Source organism: Pogoniulus pusillus, unplaced genomic scaffold (assembly GCF_015220805.1).
Source record: "Pogoniulus pusillus isolate bPogPus1 unplaced genomic scaffold, bPogPus1.pri scaffold_62_arrow_ctg1, whole genome shotgun sequence".
NCBI classification, from domain to species: Eukaryota; Metazoa; Chordata; class Aves; order Piciformes; family Lybiidae; genus Pogoniulus; species Pogoniulus pusillus.
In genome coordinates, this window is record NW_026974712.1 from 623,667 (window position 1) to 643,554 (window position 19,888).

At 56.3% G+C, this 19,888-nt stretch overlaps 1 protein-coding gene across 1 annotated transcript in view; it reads left to right on the forward strand.

Annotated features, from left to right (window-relative positions):
- The window catches only part of LOC135174375 (E3 ubiquitin-protein ligase rnf213-alpha-like), a 31,279-nt gene extending 17,742 nt beyond the window's left edge, over positions 1 to 13,537 (forward strand). The window contains exons 18-41 of the mRNA XM_064141645.1: positions 112 to 285; positions 956 to 1,128; positions 1,212 to 1,308; positions 1,397 to 1,508; positions 2,371 to 2,554; positions 3,421 to 3,617; positions 3,744 to 3,845; positions 4,127 to 4,342; positions 5,077 to 5,158; positions 5,482 to 5,516; positions 6,362 to 6,456; positions 6,588 to 6,738; positions 6,834 to 7,002; positions 7,382 to 7,473; positions 7,829 to 8,086; positions 8,272 to 8,407; positions 8,809 to 8,892; positions 9,485 to 9,656; positions 9,904 to 10,099; positions 10,870 to 10,947; positions 11,180 to 11,380; positions 11,795 to 11,884; positions 12,180 to 12,340; positions 12,918 to 13,537. Coding sequence (XP_063997715.1) covers positions 112 to 285; positions 956 to 1,128; positions 1,212 to 1,308; positions 1,397 to 1,508; positions 2,371 to 2,554; positions 3,421 to 3,617; positions 3,744 to 3,845; positions 4,127 to 4,342; positions 5,077 to 5,158; positions 5,482 to 5,516; positions 6,362 to 6,456; positions 6,588 to 6,738; positions 6,834 to 7,002; positions 7,382 to 7,473; positions 7,829 to 8,086; positions 8,272 to 8,407; positions 8,809 to 8,892; positions 9,485 to 9,656; positions 9,904 to 10,099; positions 10,870 to 10,947; positions 11,180 to 11,380; positions 11,795 to 11,884; positions 12,180 to 12,340; positions 12,918 to 13,110 — 3,448 coding nt within the window. The 3' untranslated portion in view covers positions 13,111 to 13,537. The remainder of the gene's footprint in view (positions 1 to 111; positions 286 to 955; positions 1,129 to 1,211; positions 1,309 to 1,396; positions 1,509 to 2,370; positions 2,555 to 3,420; positions 3,618 to 3,743; positions 3,846 to 4,126; positions 4,343 to 5,076; positions 5,159 to 5,481; positions 5,517 to 6,361; positions 6,457 to 6,587; positions 6,739 to 6,833; positions 7,003 to 7,381; positions 7,474 to 7,828; positions 8,087 to 8,271; positions 8,408 to 8,808; positions 8,893 to 9,484; positions 9,657 to 9,903; positions 10,100 to 10,869; positions 10,948 to 11,179; positions 11,381 to 11,794; positions 11,885 to 12,179; positions 12,341 to 12,917) is intronic.
- Positions 13,538 to 19,888: the final 6,351 nt, after the last annotated feature.

Here is a 19,888-nt window from a genome sequence, read left to right on the forward strand (position 1 = left end):
AGACTGAGCAAAAATGTCCACCCAGCTTTATCCCCCACCCCAGGGTGTATATTAGACAGGTCCCAACCTCATGCTCCTGCTCAATCAACTTCTCTTGGCGGTGTCCCTCAGGAAGGGGGTGAAGGAGTGCAAGAGCTGCCTGCGCGAGATCACGGAGCCAGCAGAGCTGCCCTGCAGCCACATCTTCTGCACTCACTGCATCCTGGAGTGGCCCAAAAAGCAGTGCAAGATCTGCAAGGAGGACTTCCCAGAGGACTACACACCCACAGCTTCAGAGGCCACGAGGTATCTCAGTGTTGGCCAGCATCTGCCAGGGTCTTCACGTTGAACATTGGGTCTGGGTTGGGAGAAAGAACATCAAGAGTTGGTTGCCAGCCATGGGCTCAGCCAACCTTCAGCTAGAGCAGGTTGCTCAAAGCTGCATCCAACCCAGGATGGTTCCAAGCATGGGGCTTCCACTACCTTTCTGGGCTACCTGGGCCAGTGTCTCACCACCACCATGGTGAAGAACTTCTTCACATCTACCCTGAAGTTCTCCTCTTCCAACCTAAGACTGTTGCTCCTTGTCCTATCACTATGCTTCCTGATGAAGGTCCCTCTTCCTCCTTCCTGAAGGTTCCTAATTGTCTTGAAGGTGTCTTTAAGTACTGGTAGACCACTGAAGGTCTCCTCAGAACCTTCTCCAGGCTGAACAACCCCAGCTCCCCTAGCCTGTGCTCACAGGGGAGGTGTTTCAGCCCCTTGATCATCTTCACAGCCTCCTTTCAACCTATTCCAACAAGTCCATGTCCTTGGACACAGTTGTCCGGGTGGGGGTCTCACAGAAGATGATGATACCTCAGCCAACAACCATCTCACCTCCTTGACTTGGGTCCTGCAGAGACAGAGAGTGGCAGTGATGACCTTTTCTTGGTTGGACCTTGGCCATGAGTCTTGGTTTTCTTCTGGCCTCCAGGGAAGCTGTTGCCTGTCACAACAAGTTCCGGAGGAAGTGCAATTCCTTCTTCGTGGAGTTCCTCACTGTCTACTTCTTGGGAGACCAAGCAGCTCCATCAGCCCAGATCATCCAGCGGCTGATCCAGTTCGTGGCTTGTAAACCCAACCCTGAGCAGCAAGTGGGGAAAAGAGGTAGGAGAGCCTGGTCCTACCCCACTCAGCTCTGTCCTCATGCTCTTGGAGGTCAGCTGAGCTATCTCATCCTTCCTCCCTAGTCTACAAGCCCAAGAGTGAGCTGTCACCCTTTGAGGAGTGCATGGACACCAGTCCCACCATCCAGTCCTCCCTCCTGAAGCTGCTGCTGAGATGCGGGTCAGCCTCCAGCTTGCACCCAAGCCCTCTTGATGACCCCCCCTTGGTGGCCTGGATGCTGATGCTCCTGTATCTCCTTCTGCCCTAGGTTCAACAACATCAAGGTTCACTTGGAAGAGTACCTGTCCCAGATGGAGGAGAAGATGTCCAACCAAAGTAGCAGGGAGCATTTCTACTTCATGGTGATCCACTGTCTGGAGGTGAGTGCCCAGAGTCACCAAATCCCAGCACGCTGGGGCTGGCAGGGACCTCTGGAGATCAGCCAGTCCAACCCTCTTGCCAAAGCAGGGCCACCTAGAACAGGTGGGTTTGGAATCTCCCTGGAGAAGGAGACTCCGCAACCTTTCTGGGCAGCCTGCTCCAAGGCTCTGAGCTCCTCAGAGCCCAGAAGTTTCTCCTGATGAAACCTCCTGGGTTCTAGCTTGTGCCCATTGCCCCTTGTCCTGTCCCCAGCCACCACTAAGAAGAGTCTGGCCCTAATCATGGACCTTTAGATGTTGCTGAGCATTGAGAAGGTCCCTCTCAGGCTGCTCTTTCCAGGCTCAGCTGCACCAGCACCCTCAGAGGTGCTCCAGTCCTCCTTGTGCCTCTGAACTGGGGAGCCCTGAACTGGTCCCATCACTCCAGCTGTGTCCCCACTTGGGCAGAGCAGAAGGGCAGGAGAACTTCACTCAGTGTTCTGGCCACTTCCTCGTGCCCCAAGGAGGCCATTTGCCTTCTTGGTCATGTTGCCAGTGCCTGGTGAACTGGCAGCAACTGCATGGAGCTGCTTCCCAGGAGGTCAACCTCTCACTTGTAGTGGCCCTTGGGGTTGTTCCTCCCCAGATGAACTCTCCACTTCCCCTGGCTGAACTTGAGGAGGTTCTGTGTGAACCTTTACAAGGTTCCTACTGAACTTCCTGGGAACCCAAACAGACATCATCACTTGGAGTCACCACCCCAACTAAACCCTCTTAATCCCAATGAAGGTCTCACCTTGAAGATGAGGAGAAGACACAAGGAAGAAGGAGCAGCAAGGCTGGAACCCACCTTCAGGCTCTGAGGCATTGTCTCTTTGAACAGGATTTCATGCACCCTTCTGAAGAAGGAGATGTCAGAGAGCTTGCCCAGAGCTGCCTCTCCACCATGGACCTCTCCACCTTCTGTCATCCTGAGCTCTCCAGGATCAACACCCTCCAGTCCATCGCCCAACTCCGCCTCTCCATCAGCCACGTGGCCACCACGCTGGGCAGGCAGCTGCTCTCTGGTGAGTCCTTTAGCCTGGGGTCACACCAGAAAGTCTTGGACAAGCCCCACCAAAAGAAAAGGTTCAACCTGGTGAGGTTCTTCTAGAAAAGAAAAGGAATTTTCCATGGAAATGGAATCTGGGTTGGAGAAACTCCCCAGCTCTGTGCTCTCCAGATTAGGAGCTCCAAGTTTTCAGGAAGGGAGTGCAGCACAGGAGGGCCTTTGAAGTCCTGTGCATTGGTCTGATCCAAGCTTCCCAGAGACCAAAGCACCTGACAGAGCGATGCAAGCCCAGGGTGCTGTCCCCTCTCCCCCTTTTGGACAGCAAGGAATTGGATGTAGAGAGGGGAAGGGGTAAGGCACCCACGGAGAGTCCTGCTTCAGCTGGGAGTTAGAAGAGTAAGTAAGTAGAAGGTATTTAAGGTAGGGGAGGCACAGAGAGGTGTAGGGAAGGGAAGGGAGACACAGAACCATGCACCCAAGCGACGGACGGCAGCGGATGGAGGCGGACGCGGGGGGCGCTGGTCCCACCAGGCGGTAGGGTGGCCACGAGGCAAAGCAGGAGCACAGGAACAAGGGTGGTGCTGCCAGGCAGGCAGGGAGGGCAGAGAGAAAGGAACAGCAGTGCCTGTGTTCTTCTAGGGGGTACAGGCAGGGAGTGGGAGTGGGCTGGCCACTACCCCTGGGCTCAGGTTCAGACCACCCCCAGGAGGGTTCACCCTTTACATCTTACTACAGCCTAGGTCCTACTGCAGCACAGGTCCTGCTGCAACGCAGGGAGGTCCTCCTGCAGCCCAGGTTCTCTTGCAGCCTGAAGAGCTGCTGGGGAAGGGCACCTGTGAGGTGCCACCGGTGAGGCCTGAGAAACCTCCTACCTCACTGCAGATCCCAGCTCTGCCCAGGAGAAGCAGAAGGACCAAGACCTGGTGGATGCCATGAAGAAGTTTGTTGCTAAGGCTCCAACTCCGTGGCCTCAGGTGTTCCTCATCAGAAATCTCTGTGACAACTATGGGCTCACCTCCATGTGGAAGATCCTTCAGGCAGAGAAGTGGATTTTACCCCAAGGGGTGGACATTTCCCAGGTGAGTTGTTCTGAGGTGGTCTGGGCTGAAGAAGAGCTGAGGTGGTCCTCAAAGGGTGATGCCAACCTCCACTTTGTGCCCTTTCACTTGTGCATGAGGATGCCAATGTCCATCTGTGGCTTTCAGGACAAAAGTGCCTGCTCAAACACCATGCTGATGTTCTCACTGCTGGACAAAGTGAAACACCTGCAGAAGAACAAAGAGTCCCCAGAACACCAGAGCTTGGCAGTGAGTATCTGTGGAGGGCTCCGTGGGCTTTGGTCTGGAGCCACTGGCTGATCTGGAAGAGTTGCTTGGTCCAGGATTGTTGTATGCTCTGGAACAGTTTGTTGATCTGGGAGCAGGAGGTCTCCATCTGTGTTGATGGAAAGCTGTGGGAGCTGCCTGCTGCCCTGAGACACAAATGAGGCTTCTCATGGATGCTGAACCTCAGTGGTGGAGCCAGAAGACCCTTCGTGGGGAGTTCCCTTGTTGGTTGCCTTTGCTTATGTCTGGTTCAACTTCTCTAGAGTGTCATGAAACAAATGGAGAACATCCTCCAGCTGCCACCTGTCCCAGATGAGCTGCTGGAAGACAAACTGAAGAGGTTCATGGATGCTCTGGGTGACAAAGAAGACCCAGGCCTGCTGGAGGTGGTCTTCCACACGGCGCTCACCCTGGCCTTGTTCTCCAGCCCAATCACTCACCTTCTGAAGAACATCTGCTCCAAGCCTGACATGGTGAAGGTGAGTCACGAGGCTGAGGGACGCAGACCTCCCCACGCCGCTCTCCTGGCCCAACATGTCCCAGCAGACAGGTTGTGCCTTGGCCAGCTCGGTGCTTTCTGGGTTGGTGCTCCCCTCCTTCCTTGGGCTGAGAAGTGACTGTGAGCACCCATCCTGGTCTACTTCAAACAGTGATGAGCTGCATGGTCCCTGGCACATGTCCATCTCTCTACTCAAGGGGAGCTGGGGCCTGGTGGAGATAGGTGGTTTCAAGCCCAGTTTAAGCAGCCTTCTTCTACCAAAGATCTTCCACCACTCAGATGCTGGCAGAGATACTAATTCCTGAGCTGGACTTCCCCAGGGGTCTGTGCACACAGGACTTGTTCCTGTTATGTGAGGAGCCAACCAGGAGATCCTGTTGCTTCTCTTGGGAGTGGAGACATCAAGCATCTCTAGGTCTTCTCCCTTCCCATCAAGGCAACTTCTGGTGCATGGAGAGTTGAGGCCCACAGTCAAAACTCAGTATTTGGTTCTCTTGGAGACTTGGCTCATGTCTGGTCACTCCAGCCTCACATCTCCCAGTCTGATGGACCTCACTTGGTCCTCATTCCTTCACCAGAAGTTTCTCCCTGATGACAGTGGCCATTCAGGAGAAACTTTCTTCCCTCTGCTTGCTTGGGAAGTGGAATTATTCCTCAGCTAGGTGAGAAGGAGCTTGGCAGATGGTTACTCCACCTCTCACTTTGCTTTCCAAGGGGTCCTACCTTCCCACCATGCCTGAAGACCTTCTCTTTGATGAAAAGAACTGGAAAATTGGTGCTACAGACAAGATGTGGTGTAAGTAGTGGGGGGTCCTCCTTGCTCAGGTGCATGTCAAGAATCCACCAGAAGCTACTTGAGATGGAGAAGGGGATGGAGGGAAGGGATGAAAGACTTCTGAAGGTCATCTCTCTCCTATTGTTGAACCCTTCATGACCTCCACCTTGCTGGAGCAACTTTGGGTCTCTTTTGGTCCAGCTCTGTGGGGGGCACAAACTGGGGCTGGATCTCAGAAGGTGGGAGCCAGGCCTGGCACCTTCTTGGTGAGCTTCTGGCCATGGTCCCATCATGGAGGTGGTGGTGGGAGACAACTGACTAACCATGTCCTCCTTCACATGCAGACTGTCAGTGCGGCGCCTTATGGGTTGTCACCAATGTAAGTGTCTCCTCTGGTGGCTGAGTTTTGTAGCTCTGTCTCCTTCTGCTTCTTATTGCATCTCTGTCACCTCCATCAGGCTTGGGATGAGCTTCTCAGGTCCTCTTCTGAATCCCAGAGGGACCTTTAGGTGCAAGAGCAGCTGCAAGGCTTAGAAGCCAGTTGGGTTCTCCTCCAAACTAGTTGGGTTCTTTTGCAAGCCACTTGGGTTCATCTCTAATCCAATTGGGTTGTTCTCCTAAGAAGCAGAGCTCCCCTCCCAGCCAGCACAGCTTCCCTCCCAGCCAGCACAGCTTCCCTCCCAGCCAGCACAGCTTCCCTCCCAGCCAGCAGAGCTCCCCTCCCAGCCAGCAGAGCTCCCCTCCCAGCCAGCAGAGCTCCCCTCCCAGCCAGCAGAACTCCCCTCCCAGCCAGCAGATGCCCCCTCCCAGCCAGCACAGCTCCCCTCCCAGCCAGCAGGGCTCCCCTCCCAGCCAGCAGGGCTCCCCTCCCAGCCAGCAGGGCTCCCCTCCCAGCCGTTGGTCTCTTCTCACAGTGAGGCATTGACCTAAATGGAGCTGGGATCTGTGTCCCCTCATGGCAGCAGTGGAGCAAAGGTCTTGGTCGGTCTCAGCCCCAGGCTGATGCCTACACATGTCCTGCTGGCTGTAGGAAGAACCTGGTTGGTCTGGAGATGTTTTCATCTCCTCCTGACTTCTCATTGGCTGTTACAGTGACCTCATGTAGAAAGCTATGAGAAGGATGTGGAAACCCCTTGGGTGCCCTCAGCTTTTGCTAGATGCCTTCAGCACCTGGCTGGGCATCCAAGCTTCTCTCTTACTCCACCTTCTCCTGCCCACCTGCAGTGTGGGCGTCCCATGGAAGTGCAGCAATGCAAGTGTGGAGCTGCTGTTGGGGGAATCAAGCACACACCCAAGGCAGGCTTCAAGGAGAAGATAATGTAAGTCAACTGTCACAGAGGTCTTCACCATCCACCCAGTCCTGCAGTAGAGGACCCAAGGTTGGCCCAAGCAAAGGTCAGGCTTGGGACCTAGGCAAAGAGGTGGTGGTGATGGCTCCTCCTGACTGCAGCACTGGAGATCAAACGGAGAAGGGCTACATCCTGCAGAGCCCCACCACGAGGAGAAGTGAGCTAGAGAGGTCTCTGTCACCTGCCTGTGTCAGTCTTGCTCGAGCTCTGCTCCACTCCACCCTCCTGCTGGGGACCTCCACTGACAGACAGGTGAGCAACCAACACCAGCCCATGGGGAGACTTCAGCCTTGCTTGGAAGAAGGCATTCTGCAGAGCTTCATGGTGTAACCTGTCCCATCTTCCAGGCAGTTCTAGACCTGATGAAGGAGAAACCAGAGGATGTGGAAGCCTTCTTCTGGGACCACCTTCAGAAGGACATGGAGTGCCTGGCAGAAGCTCTCAGCAGGAACACAGAGGACGCTGTGTTGATTGTCCACCTCTTTCTGCAGCAGCTCAGCAAGCACAACCCAGCAGGTAGGGAGATGTTCTGGAGGGCACCAGCAGGTTCATGGTGGTTGGCTTTTAACCAAGACCAGTGTCATGGCTGCCTCCTTCCTAGACAGTTTCCATCCTGGGAACTGGCTAAAAGACAGCCCAGCAGGTAGAGAATGGTGACCAAACAGGTAGAGAGCTGCTGGGAAGTTCTTGGAGCTCACCAGCAGGCCCATGAGGACCCTGAGGCCAGAGCAGCTTGAGGGCATGAGCAGTCTGGGAGGTGGTTGGCTCAATCTGTGGCATCCCTTCTGCTCTTGCATCCTCTTTCTACATCCTTTTGCTCTTCTGTGTCAAGAAGGCAAAGGAAGCTCTGGTCAGAACAGGAGGTCTACAGGGTCCTCTTTTGTGTCTTCTACAGAGAGGGATGGAGCCCTGAGCACCCTGCCTGAGAAGAGGGACCGAGAAGAATGGGAGATGTCCTTCAAAGCCCTGGCTCAGCCCTTCTTCCAGGTGCGCCCAGCGTTGCTGCGGTCATGTCCGTGGCCAGATGCTATTGCTGAGCTCTGGGTGTTCCCACCTGGAAGAGAGGAGATTCATGTCCTCAGCTTTGAGCTGGGACTCCATCCTGGTGTGGTCTGCAGAGAATTGGCTTCTTGGAGGCTTCAGAAGCCAATTCAGATCCCCCTCAGAGAACACCACCTGTGGGTTTCTCCTTGGGCTCTGTCTTGCGCCTTTGGTGCAAGTTCTCACCATGCTCCCTTCTCCAGAGCCTTGGTGGCTTTCCTTTACCCTAAGACCTGGTGAATGCCCCTTGGGCTGCTTGGGTGGCAAGGGGTGGCCTCTAATGACTGTTGGGTTCTTGCAGGACCTGGAGCAGACCCTGAACTCTGTGAAGGAGCAGAGGATGAAGCAAGGTCCCCACAGCTCCAGCCTCCTCCTGAAAATAGCTTATGGGCAGACACCGCCTTTCCAAGACCTCCCGACTCAGGGGTTGATCAACCAGGCCTGCATGTGGAGGTTTGAGCAGAAGATGACCATCCAGACCCTGATGCATTTCCTGCTGCAGGAAGGTGGAGGTGGCACTGGAAATCCTTACCCCATCCTGCTGGAGCTCCTCTCCAAGGTTGGCTGAGGGAACATCTCCTCCTCTCTAAGACATGTGGTAGAGTCAGCCTGGGTGGTGTCCATGAGGCACTGGGACAACTATTGTCCACCCCACCCCATGTTTCTTTGGAGCATGCAAGCAGATGAGGTCCTCCTCTGGATGGGATCCTCATCTCTTGAGCCACTCTGGATATTCTCTTCCAGCTTGAGAACATCCAACATGTCCAACGTCTGCCTGACATCTTCCGCCTGCAGAAGGCCCTGATCCACTTCTTCCAGAACAGCCACGTAGGAGAAGACTACACAGTCCAGCAGTTCCTCAGCCAACCTGAACTCTCAGGTGTGTTAAGGAATTCCACCATGGCTGGGATGTGGGCCTTGGCCACCCCTCAGCACTCAGATGCTCCACTGAAAAGCTGCTGCAGTAGTTTGTGTGGTGGAGCCAGCCCAGGAGCAGCCCATTGAGGCTGAGGTGCAGGTGAGGAGAGGGTGGAGGTTGGAGACGCTGAGATGAGCCCAGGGCAGATCCTTTCTCCTGGGCCATGTGGTGCTTGGTGAGGGTCTTCTACCTGGAGCAGGCAAGGTAGGTGAGATGGGCTTTTCAGCTCATGGTGCCTGGTGATGTCACACATGGTCTTGATGCCCAATGTGACACCTGCAGTGATGTGTCTGTTGGAAGTCATCCCTAGACCTGAGATGTCTCCTTCACGGGGCTGCTTTCTCCTCTCTCTGTGCCCGCAGAGGACCAGTGCCAGGCGTTCAGCAGAGCCATTGAGACCATCCGGAAAGTCTGGAGCAACATCAAGATGAACCCACACAGCTCAGGTACGTGGTCACCCTCAGGACACCATGTCCCTCTTTGGTGGCCCTTTCTTCTGGAGATGAAGGACCTGGGGTTGTTCAGCCTGGAGAAAAAGAGGCTGAGGGAAGACCTTCTTGCTAGCTACAACTCCCTGAAAGGAGCTTGGAGCCAGGTGGGGGTCAAAGTCCTCTCCCAAGCGATGGGACAAGAGGAAATGGTCTCAGGTTGCTCCAGGGGAGGTTTAGGTTAGAAACAGGGAGAAATGGTCTCACCCTAAAGGGTTGCCAAGGCTTGGCCCAGCATTCCCAGGGCAGTGGTGGGGTCCTTGGAGGGATTTCACAGCCATGGAGATGTGGTGCTGAGGGACATGGTTTGGTGGTGACTTGGCAGTGGTTGGGCTCCACGATGCCCAAGGCCTCTTCCAACCTAAACCATTCCATGATTCTTCTGGAGATGCTCTGAAGCTTCCAAGCTGGAAGCTGCTGACCTTGCTTGTTCCACCTTCTAAAAACCCTCCAATGAGACAGAAACCTCCTTGAAAACCCCTTCCAAGACCTCAGTGATAGGAGGAACTTCCTCATGGATCCATAGAAGACCTTTCCCACCCTCTTCCAGGCGTCATTGTCAAGCCAGACCTCTCGCCAAAGGAGATCAACACCAGCACCACCACCATCCTTAACCTCCTCCCCACCCAATTCTCCATCAGCCACTTGGTGACTACGTTCCTCATACAGCTGCAGAACAGCTGCGTGGACACGGCCGCACAGGTCACCAGGGAGAAGCAACGGTAGGTCTCTATCTGCTCAGCTGGTGGCTTGTCCACCTCTTCCACTCGACATAAAGGCTCCATAAGAGGTTTCCAGGGCTGATGTTCAACTTGCAAGGCAGCTGTGGTGGCCAGATGGTGATATTGGAAGGTCTTGATGGTTTTGGTGTTCAGTAGAGCAGGTCCTTGATGGCAGAGCAGGATGAGGCTGCACCCACACAGAGCAAGATGAGGCTGCACCCACAAAGAGCAACCTTCTGCCTCCCAGGTCCATCTCAGCAGCAGAAGTGAAGCCCTCCTCCGTGTTGGCCATCACCAAGAGTGATCTGTTGACCACAGCCCTGGCCAACCTGCAGTATGAGATAGATGAAGATGGCACCAGGACAACCTACTTCGACTTCCAGATGCTGCAGCGCCAAGTGGTTCAACGCTTCATCAGCGGGAAGCCTGTCATCAAGACTCAGGTGAGCTCAGCAGTGGCCAAGTTGGATTGTCCCAGGTCAGGAGTGGGCCTGGGGTCTGTGTCTAGCTGCTTCTGAAGCCAGGAGACTCAACCAGAGTCACTGGCAGATGCCTGCTCTGCATCTGTCTCTGCTCCTTGGGTTCTGGAGGACTTCCATGGCCAGAAACCCACTTTAGTGGCCATGAAATGCTGGCCAGAGAAGGCAGGTAAGGACCTTCAGCCCTGACTTCTGGAAAGGAGATGTCAACCTGGTCTCTTGGGGGAGCTGGGAGTTAGTCCAAGAACTTCAGGAGGCATTTTCCAGGGTCCAAAGTTGGACTCTGAGCCACCTTGCTGGAGCACATCTCTGGCTGGGGCTGTTGGCCTCCATTCTTTGGAATTAAAGCCTGGATGTGATGGGAAAAGGGGACCTGAGGACACTAAAACCAGGCTGTCCTGCACCCACGGGGGTCCATGTTCTCCTGAAGGGGAAGATCAGTCCCTGTTGGACTCTTTTGGTCCTTCAGAATGGTTTCCAAGAGGACTTTCTCCATCACCTGGCTGGAGATGGAGGTCAGGCTACATCTCCTTCATGGAGATGCCTTCCCCCAGCCATCAGGGACCTCCCCTGACCTCCACAACTCCACAGCAGTCTCAGGATGCCATCAGACACTTCCTGCAGAACTCCTGGGGCCACCCCACAGACCCACACCTGCCCAGCTGAGCTTCTCTGCTGACCCCATTAAGTGACACCAGGCAGGTTCGTGACTACCTGTCTCAAACCCTTTCCAGACCATTCCATCCATTGCCCTCAACAATGTGAGGACCCTCCAGGACACCAAGATGAAAGTCAAGGACCAGCTGCCCCAGGTAAGAAGCAGCCCATGGTCATCTCCCTCCAAACCTGAGGGTGAGGGCAGGCCCTCATGTCCCATGACACAATGGGGCCACGGAGACCAGGCTGCCACGCAGGAAGATCCAATGCCCAACTCAGGCAGAGGCCGCAGCTCTGCTGCTCCAGGGGCACGAGGAGTCTGGGAGGACACTGCACTTTGGTGGTCCCAGCCCTTGCTGGGTCCCAGCGTTGGTGTTCTCGTGGCAGGAGCAGCTCAGCATCAACCAGCAGAAGCGCATCATGGAAGAAGCTCGCTCGGTCAATGCTCTCTCCAAGGCCTTGGCCACCCTGAAGGTGGCTGCCGAGTTCCTGGCTGTGACAGGTGGGGACCCAGAGCGGCCACTGCCCGACTACGTTCAGCAGGAGCTGAGGATGGACGCCAATGCCAAGCAGTTCCAGGACCTGCCGGTGGGCAAGGGGCAAGGGGTGGGGTGGGAAGCAGGACCTTTGTGTCTTCATCGCCCTCTGGCCTCTCTGGGCAGAGCTTTGCACCCCCCATGGCTTCCACCACCTTCATGTGCTCCAAGTCCCCAAGTGCATGGAGGGTTGGGGGTCTCCTGCTCAGAGAAAAAGAGCCTGGGCACCTGAGTGGGTTTAAAAGCTTGGCTAGGTGGGGGCAGGTCTTCATTCCATGTCCACCTCTGGGGACACCTTGGGCCCTGGAGATGGCCTGGGACACCTCCATGGGGGATGCTGGTGATGGTCTGTAGATGAGCTCGCTGGGATGTTTGAACTGAGCAGCTGAGGTGCAGCCATCAGGAGATGTTGGTGGCCCAACGTGTCATCCTCCAGGACCTGAGGTCCTTCTCTGTCCCTCTTCAGGTGGTGCCCAACACCCAGCTGAAGCACATCCTGTCGCTCTGGCAGCTCCTGGCAGCTCGCAGGTCCATGCTGTTGGTGCAGATGAACCAGGTGAGGGAGATGTAGGATGGGAGGAGGAGATAGGAGATTTGGCACCTCAGGAGGAGAAAGGAATAGGACATCACAACCACTCTGGAAGTCCTTTTCTTGCCCCTTCCCTGGGCCAAATGAAGAATACACTTCTCTGGGTACTCTCAAGACTGAACCTCTCTGGTGGCCCAGATAGGAGGCTCAAGGGCTCAAGAGGGGTTGTGGTTCTCCTTCCTCTGTCAGATGTGACCTCTGAGGTCATCTGGGTGGGGTGTGCTGGGGTCCCCTTGATGTGGGAGCTGGTTGGTCTTCGCAGGATCCCTTCTGCCTGGTCCCTGAGGAGTTCCAAGCACAGCTGGATGTGAAGGAGATGAAGGACCTGACCTTGGCACTGGCCAGCATCAACCTCGACTTCTTCCTCATTGAGCTGCACGAGATGATCCTGGTGGCACTGTCCAATCTTCAACCTGAATATGAGTAAGTTCAGACCATGTCCTAGGACTGTCACAGCTGTGGCAGAAGTCACATCTCAGGAGGGCTTGGCTGGGGAAGAGACCTCTGGAGTTCTCTGGTCCAGGTTCTGCTCCAGGCAGCTTAATCAAGGCCTCATCTGGTTCACTGTTGGTGGACCTACATCTTTGGAGATGCTCATCTTGGAGGGGCCTGTCCCAAGGTGGCATCACCGCTGATAGGAAGAGGTTTTTCCTCTCTCCAACCATCGGTACCTCAGGGTGGCCTCTAGCACAAGGTGTTGGCCACTGTTGACTAGCAGCCATGGCCACCATTGAGAGTCACCACTGGCCAGCAATCTTGGCCACCATTGACCAGCAGCCTTGACCACCACTGACCAACAGTGCTGGCTACCATCAAGTGCCACCTTTGACCAGCAGCCTTGACTACCACTGAGAGCCACCACTGGCTTGAAATCTTGGCCACCATTGATCAGCAGCCTTGACCAACAGAGTGGGCAGCCAATGCTGGCCATGGCTGGCTGCTGGGCACGGTGGGACCTCCATCCCACCACCACTCACCCCCTGCTCTGTCTCACCTCTAGGTTGAAGTATGCCTTTAGGTGCTTCCTGGAGGACAATCAGGTCTCTGCTGCCTTTGTGGACACCCTCACGGATGCCCTGGACCCAAACATTGAGGTCAAGAACATCCTCTCTGTCTGGAGGACAGCTGCCAGGACCAGCCAGGCCAATGCCTCTGCATATGGCCAGGAGAGACCAGCCCAAGGCAGCAATTAGTCCCCTTCTCACACTGTCCTCACTGGTGGACAGAGAGGAAACATCTACCCCACCCTCACCACCTCACACGAGCTGCATGTGGGCTCCTGGAGCAGCTGGAGCAGCTTGAGCCTCCAAACCCCCCAAATCCTTCCTCAACCTGGCTGAGAAGCTCTTAACCTGGACCCACCACTGACCACTTGGAGACCTCAGCTGTCCCCATCCCTTTGACCCTGCCAAACCACAGCAAGAAGCTGAAGATGATGCCCATGGCCACATCCCCAGCACTGTTGCCCCTGTCCTGACTTGTCCAGCTGAAGCTGGAGCTTCTCTAACACCCCAGCATTGGCCAAAAGCCACTTCTGGGCATCCCTGGTGCCCATCATTGATGGTTTCTGTCCTACCTTGTCCCTCCTCATCCTTTCTGCACCATTAAACATTACCTTGGACCCATCTTGGTTTCATGTTGTTCCCAAAATGCTGGTGGAGGGGACTTTGCTGGTGCCACCAGACCTCCTCAGGGGCTACCATGCAGCTCAACTGATCTCCAGAGAGGTGGTGGTGAAGGAGCTGAAGGCCTGAGCTTCCCCACACTGGCCTCCATGGGTGGTCAGGAACAGGAAAGCCCAAGGTCAATCTGTCTGTCCTAGAAGAGATGCTTCAGTGTCTTCATCATCTCGGGGGCACCTCCCTAAGCCCAGTGTCAAGTTCGCCACGGAGGTCTGACCAGCTTGTTGGTGAAGACCCACCTGTCCCAGTTGGTCAGGTTAATCCCACCAGATCCCAAAGGACCTGGCTTCCCAAGGGCAGCTCCATGACAATGGAAACCAAACCCCAACTGTCCCAGGCTGAGTTGGATCTGCTGCTGCTCTTCCATCCCATGCTGATGTCCTTCCAGCTTCCAAAGGAAAGCGTTGGCTGGAGCAAAGCACCATGGGGCTTGAAGCCTACCAATGGACTCAGCCCTCCAGAGGTGACCTCCCCAGGCAGAAGTGAAGGACCACCACCCTCCACCATGACCTGCCCTTTCAGCAAGGGCTCATGCTTCATGGTCACTTTGGTGTCCTGCTGCTGGGAACTGTCCCTCCCCAGGGGCAAGACTTTGCACTTGCCCTGGTATAGAGCCCCAGGAGGTTCCTCTCAGGCCATTTCTTCATCCTGATGACATTTCTCTGGGTGGCACCAGGACCCTGGTGGGTATCACAGCTGCTCCTTCCACTTTGGTGTCACCTGCAACTTGCTGACATTCAGCTGGTCGATGACCCACCTCAAGGCTCATCCAGCTCCAAGCCATCAGCTCCTCTAGGGCAATCTTATGCAGGATGGTGGTGAAGAGCTGGTGACCTTAGAGCAGCCTGCAGGGACAGGATGAGGGCAACAGTTTGAAATTAAAGCTTCAGATTGGATGTCAGGAACAAGTTCTGCCCCGGGAGGGTGCTGGAACATTGCAATAGGTTGAGGCTTCAGCCCTGGAGATATTCAAAGTGAGGCTCAGTAAGACTCTGAGCAACCTGATCTAGTGGAGGACATTCCTGGTCACTGCCCGGGGGTTGGACTGGATGACCTCTGGAGGTCCCTTCCAACCCAACCCATTTTATGCTGCTATTTGTGTGCATCTCATTTGATTGGTTTTCATCCCAGTTCTCATCTTCACCCAAGCCCTCCAACAGCACCCAGCCATGGTGACCTCAGCTCCCAGAAGGGCAGGATGGAGCTGCCAGGAGCCTCTGCTTCACAGGGCTGGTGATTCACAAAGAGGGACATGGTCCATGGAGGCAGGATGCAGCCCCAAGCCCATTGTGTCCAAGCAGATCTCTCCCATCCTGTCCTTGCAGGCAGTGCTGGTGATGTTGGGGGTTCCTCTGCCACCTCCAGGGCAAACCTTGGCCATGAGGCATCACCACAGAGCCGAGCACAGTGGAACCTCCTTGGAGGGCAGAGGAGGAGGAAAAGGAGGAAAGAAAGTTCCCAGCAGAAGCAAATTACCACCAGGGAGCTCTGTGAACAGGATGCCCGAGGGACTCCCCTGCAAGGTCTTCATTCCACAGCCCCCAAGCCCTCAGGCAGCAGCTCACACCAAGGCCTGAGCTGCTCTGGGCAGTGCTGAAGGACTTGCAGAGGGCCTCATCTGTGGGGTCTGGCTTTGAGCCTTCCCTTTCCGTGCCACTGCTGGGCTCCAGGTGTACACAAGGCCACCCACTGAAAGCCACCTCGGTGGTGTCCAGGCAGCAGTGACCTTTGCTGGAGCCATCAGGGCTGGGGAGAGCAGCAGCTGCCCTGCTCTGTCTGAGCTGGAGCCATCCAAGTCTGCTGCCTGTGGGCCAAGAGCTTCCCAGGCCTGTGGTGCTGGTTGAGAAGAGTTCTGCTGCAGACCCCAGCTCTGTGGGGCAGCAGGAGATGAGTGGGAACCCAGAGGAGAAGCTGTGGAGGGGCAGGGAGAGGTTTTGGTCAGTAACTCACCGGGTCTGTGCTGCTGCATCTCTTGAAGGCTTCCACCTCTCGCACCATCAGCAGACACAGCTGCGGGGCAGGGCTGGGCCCCTCCTGGGCTGCACCCCGGGTCTGTGCTGCGCCACTTGGCATGGGCAGGTGGGGTGCGGGTGGGTGGGGTGGGCGATGGGCGGGTGGGGTGCGGGTGGGGTGCGGGTGGGTGGGGTGGGCGATGGGTAGGTGGGGTGCGGGTGGGTTGCGGGTGGGTGGGGTGGGCGATGGGTGGGTGGGTTGCGGGTGGGCGATGCGTGGGCCTCAAGTTGCTCCAGGAGAGGCTCAGCTTGGGCACGAGCAGCAACTTCTCCCCCTTGGGGCTGCGGCCCCCGGCCCAGGCTGCCCAGGGCGGCGGCGGAGGCCCTACCCCTGGAGGGGAAGGGGCTCCAGGGGAACCCCAGGAGGGCTCCCAGTGGCCGCCAAAGGAGGTCCCCGTGCCCCACAAGCGGCCGCTCCGCCGAGGACCCCCCAGCACCTGCCCGGCCCCATCGAGCCGCCTCGCTCACAAGCTCCGCCCCCCTCTCCACCATTGGCTGACACTTACTGCTCGCCAATAGCAGCCCGAGCGCCTCTGACGTCACCTGTCGCCAGGCGCATCCTGCCCGCGCAGGCTGAGCAGCGAAGGCTGCGGAGGCAGCGCAGGGTGCCCGCGGGCAGGGGCCGCGGGAGCGCAGGGCACGGTGCCACCGAGACCTCGTCCGTGCGTCCCTGCTACGCATGGGTGGGTGACAGAGGCAAGGGGCAAGGGGAGGACTGGGAGCAGGAGCGTCCGGACACTGGAGCCACTGCGCAGCGGCTGCAGCCAGCCCTGCCGGGGGCACTCACTCGGTGCCCCCAGGCTGCAGCCCTTCTGCAGCTCCCCGGCAGAGGAGCAGCCAGCAGCAGCCACCCTGCTCCAGCACCAGGCTAAGGGCCACGAAAGCCACCGGCAGCCTGGCCTGGATCGGCAATGGTGTGGCCGGCAGCGCAGGGCTTGCCCCTCAGACTCGTACCCTGAGTACGGGGCTCAGTTCTGGGCTCCCTACCCAAGGACACTGAGGGGCTGCAGCAGGTCCAGAGAAGGGCAATAAAGGGAGGGAGGGGTCTGGAGAGCAGGGCTGGGAAGGAGCAGCTGAGGAAGCTGGGGGGGGTTAGTGTGGAGAAGAGGCTGAGGGGAGGTGAGGACCAACCTCTTCTCCCCAGTGACAGGTGACAGGAAAAGAGGAAATGGCCTCAAGCTGTGCCAGGGGAGGTTTAGGTTGGGCACCAGGAGCCACCTGGGCACTGGGACAGGCTGCTCAGGGAGGTGGTGGAGTCCCCATGGCTGGAGGGGTTCTAAACCTGCAGCCTTGGCACAGTGTCACTCAGCTCTCCACCCAAACCATGCCAGAGGCCACCTCCAAGGCAGGGACAGCCAGGCTCAGGGGGTCAAAAACAAGGGAACATCTCTGGGGCCTGATCTGCGTCAGACAGAGATCAGATGGTCCATGGGGGACAATAACTGCACACCTGAGGGATGGCAAAGGGCTCAGGTCCAGCCAGCATGGGTTTAGGAAGGGCAGATCCTGCCTCTCCAACCTGATCTCCTTCTATGATCAGGTGACTGCTTGGTGGCTGTGGGGAGGCCTGTGGATGTGCTCTGTCTGGGCTTCAGCAAGGCCTTTGACACTGTCCCCCACAGCACACTGCTGGCTAAGCTGTCAGCCCATGGCTTGGATGGCAACACTCTGTGCTGGGTTAGGAACTGGCTGGAGGGCCAAGCCCAGAGAGTGGTGGTGAATGGTGCCACATCCAGCTGGCAGCTGTCACTAGTGGTGTCCCTCAGGGATCTGTGCTGGGCCCCATCCTCTTTACCATCTTCATAGATGATCTGGATGAGGGCATGGAGTCAGGCATCAGCAAGTTTGCAGATGACACCAAGCTGGGGGCAGATGTGGCTGGGTTGGAGGGCAGAAGGGCTCTGCAGCGGGACCTTGACCACCTGCACAGATGGGCAGAGTCCAAGGGGATGACTTCAATAGCTCCAAGTGCAGGGTGCTGCACTTTGGCCACAACAACCCCATGCAGAGATACAGGCTGGGGTCAGAGTGGTTGAGAGCAGCCAGACAGAGAGGGATCTGGGGGTGCTGATTGCTACCTGCCTGAACATGAGCCAGCAGTGTGCCCAGGTGGCCAAGAGAGCCAGTGGCATCCTGGCCTGCATCAGGAATGGTGTGGCCAGCAGGAGCAGGGAGGTCATTCTGCCCCTGTACTCTGCACTGGTTAGACCACACCTTGAGTGCTGTGTTCAGTTCTGGGCCCCCCAGTTTAGGAGGGACATTGAGATGCTTGAGCGTGTCCAGAGAAGGGCAACGAGGCTGGGGAGAGGCCTTGAGCACAGCCCTACGAGGAGAGGCTGAGGGAGCTGGGATTGGTTAGCCTGGAGAAGAGGAGGCTCAGGGGTGACCTCATTGCTGTCTACAACTACCTGAGAGGAGGTTGTGGCCAGGAGGAGGTTGCTCTCTTCTCTCAGGTGGCCAGCACCAGAACGAGAGGACACAGCCTCAGGCTGCACCAGGGGAGATTTAGGCTGGAGGTGAGGAGAAAGTTCTTCCCTGAGAGAGTCATTGGCCACTGGAATGGGCTGCCCGGGGAGGTGGTGGAGTCGCCGTCCCTGGAGCTGTTCAAGGCAGGACTGGACGTGGCACTTGGTGCCATGGTCTGGCCTTGAGCTCTGTGGTAAAGGGTTGGACTTGATGATCTGTGAGGTCTCTGCCAACCCTGATGATGATACTGTGATGCTGTGAGATGCTGTGATGCTGTGATGCTGTGATACTGTGATGCTGTGAGATACTGTGATGCTGTGAGATGCTGTGATGCTGTGATGCTGTGATGCTGTGATACTGTGATGCTGTGAGATACTGTGATGCTGTGAGATACTGTGATGCTGTGATGCTGTGATGCTGTGAGATACTGTGATGCTGTGATGCTGTGATGCTGTGATGCTGTGATGCTGTGAGATACTGTGATGCTGTGAGATGCTGTGATGCTGTGATGCTGTGATACTGTGATGCTGTGAGATACTGTGATGCTGTGAGATACTGTGATGCTGTGATGCTGTGATGCTGTGAGATACTGTGATGCTGTGATGCTGTGATGCTGTGATGCTGTGAGATACTGTGATGCTGTGATGCTGTGATGCTGTGATGCTCTGATACTGTGATGCTGTGAGATACTGTGATGCTGTGAGATGCTGTGATGCTGTGATGCTGTGATGCTGTGATGCTGTGAGATACTGTGATGCTGTGATGCTGTGATGCTGTGATGCTGTGATGCTGTGATACTGTGATACTGATGCTGTGATGCTGTGATGCTGCGATGCTGCGATGCTGTGAGATACTGTGATGCTGTGATGCTGTGATGCTGTGGTGCTGTGGTGCTCTAATGCTGTGATGCTGTGGTGCTGTGATGCTGTGATGCTGTGGTGCTCTAATGCTGTGATGCTGCGGTGCTGTGATGCTGTGATGCTGTGGTGCTCTAATGCTGTGATGCTGTGGTGCTGTGATGCTGTGATGCTGTGATGCTGTGGTGCTCTAATGCTGTGATGCTGTGGTGCTCTAATGCTGTGATGCTGCGGTGCTGCGATGCTCTGATGCTGCGATGCTCTGATGCTGCGATGCTGCGATGCTGTGATGCTGTGATGCTGCGATGCTCTGATGCTCTGATGCTGCGATGCTCTGATGCTGTGATGCTGCGATGCTCTGATGCTGCGATGCTCTGATGCTCTGATGCTGTGATGCTCTGATGCTGCGGTGCTGCGATGCTGTGGTGCTGTGATGCTGTGATGCTGCGATACTGTGATGCTCTGATACTGCGATGCTGTGATGCTGTGGTGCTGTGATGCTGTGATGCTGTGGTGCTCTAATGCTGTGATGCTGTGATACTGTGGTGCTCTGATGCTGCGACGCTGCGATGCTGTGATGCTGCAATGCTCTGATGCTCTGATGCTGTGGTGCTGCGATGCTCTGATGCTCTGATGCTGTGATGCTCTGATGCTCTGATGCTGCGATGCTCTGATGCTCTGATGCTCTGATGCTGTGGTGCTGTGATGCTGCGATGCTGCGATGCTCTGATGCTGCGATGCTCTGATGCTGTGATGCTGTGGTGCTGTGATGCTCTGATGCTCTGATGCTGTGGTGCTGTGATGCTCTGATGCTGTGATGCTGTGATGCTGCGATGCTCTGATGCTGTGGTGCTGTGATGCTCTGATGCTCTGATGCTGTGGTGCTGTGATGCTCTGATGCTGTGATGCTGTGATGCTGTGCTGCTGTGATGCTCTGATGCTGCGATGCTGCGA